We start from the raw sequence: 6464 nt of genomic DNA on the forward strand, positions 1-6464 counted from the left end.
GAAGTGAAATGAATAATAGTGATGCAGTGGCTGGGAGGGAGGAATTAGGATTATTTGTTATTGTCATTATTCACACCACTCTGGAGACACAATAGCATTATTTAAAAGCAGACTTGGGGCGCCTGGGTGGCGCAGTTGGTTAAGCGTCAGACTTCAGCCAGGTCACGATCTCGTGGTCCAGGAGTTCGAGCCCCGCGTCGGGCTCTGGGCTGATGGCTCAGAGCCTGGAGCCTGTTTCCAACTTTGTGTCTCCCTCTCTCTCTGCCCCTCCCCCATTCATGCTCTGTCTCTCTCTGTCCCAAAAATAAATAAACATTGAAAAAAAAAATTTTTTTTTTTTTTAAAAGCAGACTTGGATCATTTGTAAATGTATAGTGCAAACTCTAGGATTAACAGCTAAAAAAAAAGTTTAAAAAAATACAAAAGAAGTATAAAATGTGTTTAAAAAAGAGAAAATGTAATCATAATAAATGCTCAGTTAAATCCAGAAAAGGCAAGAAGAGAAGGAAACAAAAGAACAAAGAATAAGGGGAACAGAAAACAACAAATCTGGTAGATAGAAATCTAATTATATCAATAAACACTTTAATTTTATTTTTCAGAGAGAGAGAGAGCATGCACAAGCAGAGGAGAGGAACAGAGAGAGAGAGAGAGAGAGAGAGAGAGAGAATCTCCAGCAGGCTGCACACACAGTACAGAGCCAGATGCAGGGCTCAATCCCATGACTGTGAGATTATGATCTGAACCAAAATCAAGAATAAGATGCTCAACCAACTGAGCCACCCAGGCACCCCTCAGTAACCACTTTAAATATTAATGGCCTAAAAGATAGAAGTAGAGTGAGTCAGAACTTTAAGACCCAGCTATCTATTGTTCATGAGAAACCCAATTTAAATATAAAACACATATATATTAAAAGGAAGTGGATGGAGAAAAATATATTATTTTAACACTAAAAGAAAGCAGGAGTAGCTATATTAATTTCAAAGTAGACTTCAGAGCAAAGAAAGATATCACAGATAAAGAAGGTCTGAGGTGCCTGGGTGGCTCAGTCGGTTGGTTATCCAACTTCAGCTCAAGTCATGATCTTGAAGTTCATGGGTTTGAGCCCTGCATCAGGCTCTATGCTGACATCTCAGAACCTGGAGCCTGCTTCGGATTCTGTGTCTCCCTCTCTCTCTGCCCCTCCCCTGCTCATGCTCTGTCTCTCTCTCTCAAAAATAAATAACCATGAATTTTTTTCTTAAAAAAAAGAAGGTAATTAACATAAAGATAAACAGGTCAGTTCTCCAAGAAGACATAATAATCCTCCATGTGATATTCACCAGCAACAGAGTGTCAGAATACATGAGGGAAAATAACCAATAGAAATGCAAGAAGAAACACATGAATTCACTATTACGTTGGAGACTTCAACATCTCCTATCGGAAGTGGACAGATCCAGCAGACAGAAAATCAGTAAGGACACAGTTGAACTCAATACCTTCAATCAACTGGTTACAATTGACATCTATTGAGTATTTTATCCAACAGTGGCACAATACACATTCTTCTCAAGTTCACATGGATTATTTGCCAAGATAAACCACAGTCTAGTCCACAAAACACACTGTGATACATTTAAAAGAATAGAAATCCTATGGTGTCTGCCCTCAGACCATGGTGGAATTAAACCAGGAATCAGCAACAGAAAGATGCCTGGAAAATCCAGATACTTGGCAATGGACAACAGACTTCTAAATAACACCTGGATCAAAAAAGAAGTCCTAAGAGAAATTTGAAAACTGAATTTTGAACTTCATTAAAATGAAAACACAACTTAATCAGAATTTGTGGGGTGCAGCAAAAGCAGTGCTTAGAGGAGTACTTATGGCATTGAATGCATATATTAGAAAATAAGAAAGTACTAAAATCAGTCTAAACTTCATCTAAGGAAACTAGAAAGAGACGAGCTAACTAAATCCAAATAAGCAGAAGGAAAAAAATTAATAAAAATTTGAGGAGAAATCAATTAAATTGAAAATGGGAAATTAATAGAGAAAGTCAAAGAAACCAGGATTTGGTTCTTTGAAAAAAGTCAATACAGTTGAGAAGCCTCTAGCCAGGCTAACTAAAGAGAAAAGAGAGAGGACACAAATTAGTAATATTGTGAAATAGGAGACATCACTCCAGACCCCACAGATATTAAAAAGATAATAAAGGGATACAATGAACAATTCTGTGCCTACAAATTTGACAATCTACATGAACTGACAGTGTGGTATGATGACTAGATCAATAAACAGAATTGGGAACCCAGAAATAAACCTGCACACATATAGTGACCCGATCTTTGACAAAGGAGTCAACACAGGACAATGAAGATTATCTTTTTAATAAATGGCGGTAGAACTATTAGGCATCCGCATGCAAAAATATATAACCATACAGTATTTGTCTTTCTCTGAATGACTTATTTCACTTATAATTAATACTTTTTAGGTCCATCCAGGTGGCTGCGAATAGCAAGATCTCATTCTTTTTGATGGCTGAGTAGTATTCCATTGTGTATATATTCCACATCTTTTTTTATCCATTCACCTATCAATGGACTTTCAGAGAGCTTCCATATCTTGATGATTATAAATAATGGTGCAACAACATAGGGGTTCACATATATTTTTTTAAATGTTCATTTAGTTTTTGAGAGAGAGAGAGAGACAGAGACAGAGACAGAGCGTGAGTTGGGGAGGGAAAGAGAGAGAGGCAGACACAGAATCTGAACTGGGCTCCAGGCTCTGAGCTGTCAGCACAGAGCCCGATGTGGGGCTCAAAGTCATGGACCACAAGATCATGACCTGAGCCGACGTTGGATGCTTAACCAACTGAGCCACCCAGGTGCCCCTACACATATCTTTTCAAATTAGTGTTTTTGTTTTTTTGGGTGAATACCCAGTAGCAGAATACCCAGTAGAGTAGTTCTATTTTTAATTTTCTGAGGAATCTCTATACTGTTTTCCACAGTGGTTGCACCAATTTGCATTCCCACCAATAGTGCACAAGGGTTCCCATTTCTCTACATCTTTGCCAACATTTGTTATTTCTTGTCTTTTTGATTTTAGCCATTCTGAGAGGTGTGAGGTGATATCTCATTGTGGTTTTGATATGCACTGATGATGGTTGATGTTGAGGATCTTTGTATGTGTCTGTTGTCTTCATTAGAAGTGTCTATTCAGGTCTTCTGCCCATCTGTAATTGAGGCTTTTAAAACTCAAAACAATTATATTGCTTGTTCCAAGATCACATAACTATCAAGCAGTGGTATCAGACTTTGAATCCAGATTTTTCTGGTTATAGACCTGTAAATACCTATACCTGTGAGTACGGGTTTTCTGGGCAATTATGGTGTGTCTTCTATGTGCAAAGCACACTGACAGAGTTTAGGGCAAATTAGGAGATTGTGTCCTTAAATTAAACTCTGCAAAGGAGACAAATGGAAAGAAAGCATGCCAAAGAGAATGAGAATATAAGATTCATGGGTGTTTCACTTGCCGAGTAGGACAAGTATTGAAAAAGTGAGTCCTTCCCAGAGCATGGCCATAGCACTGGCCAGCTCTGACCTCACAGAGCTGAGGAAGCCATCCCTCCCTGAGGAGCTTGGAAGGCAGCCCCGAGTGGGTTTAGTGGGAATGTGCAGAGACAGAGGATCTCATGTTGGCCTACTGGGTGGGCAAGGGTATGTATGTGTTTAAAATATTGCAGTTTGGGGCACCTGGGTGGCTCAGTTGGTTAAGCATCCAACTCTTGATCTCAGCTCAGGTCACGAGCTCACAGTTTGTGAGATCATCATCGGGTTCTGCGCTGACAGTGCAGAGCCTGCTTGGGATTCTCTCTCTCCCCCTCTCTCTGCCCTTCCCCTGTTCATCCTCTCTCTCTCTCAAAAATAAATAAACACTAAAAAAATTTTAAAAAATAAAAATAAAGTAAAATATGGCAGTTCACCAGAGCTGACAGAGGGGAGGGACTTGACCACCCCTGGCAAGACTGAAGCACCAGCAGGCTGGAGACACAGGACTAGCGCTCAGCAGAGAGGGGATTGGAGCTGCAACACGGCTTCCTCCCCAGATGGATGATTGCTAACATTTCAAGGTCTCCAAGGGAGAAAAAAATGAAGTCAAGAGATGAATCCTAGGGCTGGGTGGGGAGGCTGAGGGCAAGAAGAGAGCAGAGTCCCTGGAGGGAGAAGGGGCTGTGTGCACTGGGACACGGGTTCCAGTGTGTGACAGTTAGGAGCTAGTACACTTTGCAGCTTGGCTAATGTGAAAAACAGTAGCCATAAAAACATGAGTTTTTCTGCCTAGAATTATTCTGTTTTTTTTTTTTTTACAACTTTCTTTTTCTCTTTTTTAAGTTTATTTATTTTAAGAGAGAGAGAAGGGAGGGAGTCCCAAGCAGGCTCTACACCATCAACAGGGAGCCTGACGTGGGGCTTGAACTCAAGAACCATGAGGTCATGACCTGAGCTGAAATCAACAGCCACTTAACTGAGCCATCCAGGAGCTTGTTTGGATTAGTTTATTTTTACAAATGGTGTCGGTGAATGAATGTCTTTCGTCTCTTTTATGACTTCACACATCACAGTTCAGCCTACTTTGGTAGCGGGCATATTATCAAAGACCGTGGAAGCAAAGGAAGGGAGAATGAGAATGTGACTCGCTGCTGAAGTTCAGTGCTGGGAGCCCTTGTTGAGGTCACGGTTAACTCCTGACATTTCCACTCTGGAGGGAGGTTTGGAGGCAGCTGTTCAGATCCGGATCAGCTGCGTGAACCATAACATAAAAACGGTTCGTGTCAACTCACGTTGGCAACCATTCCTTCATATCCCTGACCTTCCATAGAGCATGATGCAGGTGGCAGAGAAGCTTATGGCTGACGCTGACTGAGATTTGTAGGGATCTTTGGCCCGCGTGGAAGCCTGGGGAAGACGCACAGGCTGGTAAACGCTAAGACGGTGCTTTTCAAAAGCATGGGCCCCAGACCACCATTCGTGGCAGCAGCACCTGAGAACTTGTCATCAAAGCAGATCCTCTGGCCCCATCCCACACTTCGTGAGTCAGACGCTCTGGGGGTGGGACCAGCAGCCAGTGTTTCAGGAGCCCCTCAGGTCATTGGTTCATATGGTGACATCTAGAAACCTGCCGCTTGCTTATTTAAGCTCTCTCTTGTAAAGGTGCCTTGGAGAATCAGACTCAGCCTGGCTCTTTGAAAGTTACATTTCACTAACTTTTTCCTGTGATTACTTAGAATTAAATCAAATGGTTGCCGGTGTGACTTACATATAAGGCCCCAAAACAGAACCGTTCGTGAAAATCACAGTATTGCCACTTGTAAAAACATGTAAATAATGCCAGTTTCATTTCACACACAAAAAAGGTGGGGGTACTTCGTATTATTTAAAGCATAACTTTCCCACTGTCATCCGTGGGACAGTGAACACAACATATCCTGTGAAGCTGACTGCCTAATTAAATACATTATAGATTAACGCTCGCTGCAAGTATAACACGTTTTTCTGCGTTCCAGGTCCAAACTGCTTTGCAGAAACTGCTGTCATCCCAGCTGGAAGAGAAGTGAAGACGGACGAGTGTACCATATGTCACTGTACTTACGAGGAAGGGACATGGAGAATTGAAAGACAGGCCATGTGCACGAGGCACGAATGTCGGCAGGTGTAGACACGGGGCCGTAAAAAAACAGACGTTTTTCTAGAATATTTTACTGACGTGAACACTCTAGATGACTCTGGGGAATGTCATCCAAAAGGAGAAGACTTTTGATGAGGAGTGTGCAAAGTTGTGCGTACCTTTTGCGCTTCTCGGTAACCGTTTCCTGCAGAAGAAGGAAATGGGTCTATTTCAAAACGTCCACAAGAACTTTGGGCACAAAACCCCCTCTCTAAATAAATGTGCTATTTTCACAGTAAGTACACCGAAGTACACTATTATATATTAAATGTATTTCTATAATCCCTCTATTAGAGAGCTTATATAAATGTTTTCTATAGATACAGATTAAAAATGCTGTGTTGTCAACCGCCTTCACTGCGTACCTGCATATCTGCTTCCTTTCTGATTCCATCACACGAGGTTGTTTGTGGTGGCTGATTCTGCCTCACCTCTCGGAACACTGCACCCGTCGATGGCCCATACGATGATGAAATCTGGAAATCCTGCCCCCATTCTGTTTCATCACAGAGATCGATCTAGTGTCCTTAGGAGATCCAGTCTACTTCACATAAATATATTTCCTTCTTCTGATGACTTATAGGTTTTACCACCTCCGTTTTCAGTCACTGATGAATCATTATACCAGGACAACAGGCATGCATTTTTCCTATGTTTTCGATGCCTCCGCGTTGGGGACCGTACTTGGACACACACATACGGTTCATCCTCTGTTCATTACTTTCTCTTCTGAGCGTGCC

General features: G+C 41.7%; 1 protein-coding gene across 2 annotated transcripts in view; it reads left to right on the plus strand.

The window, feature by feature from the left end:
* The window catches only part of VWC2 (von Willebrand factor C domain containing 2), a 125464-nt gene extending 119387 nt beyond the window's left edge, over positions 1 to 6077 (plus strand). Inside the window, exons 4-5 of one of the 2 annotated variants that reach the window (XR_006716146.1) lie at positions 5564 to 5959; positions 6045 to 6077. Coding sequence is in view for 1 of the 2 variants with exons in the window: in XM_045494258.1 (XP_045350214.1) it covers positions 5564 to 5715 (152 nt within the window). In the remaining variant the exon portion in view is untranslated. Of the gene's footprint in view, positions 1 to 5563 lie in introns of both variants that reach the window. The other variant, XM_045494258.1, reaches the window with a different exon arrangement.
* The last annotated feature ends 387 nt before the right edge of the window (positions 6078 to 6464 follow it).

This window comes from Leopardus geoffroyi, chromosome A2 (assembly GCF_018350155.1).
Source record: "Leopardus geoffroyi isolate Oge1 chromosome A2, O.geoffroyi_Oge1_pat1.0, whole genome shotgun sequence".
Lineage (NCBI taxonomy): Eukaryota > Metazoa > Chordata > Mammalia > Carnivora > Felidae > Leopardus > Leopardus geoffroyi.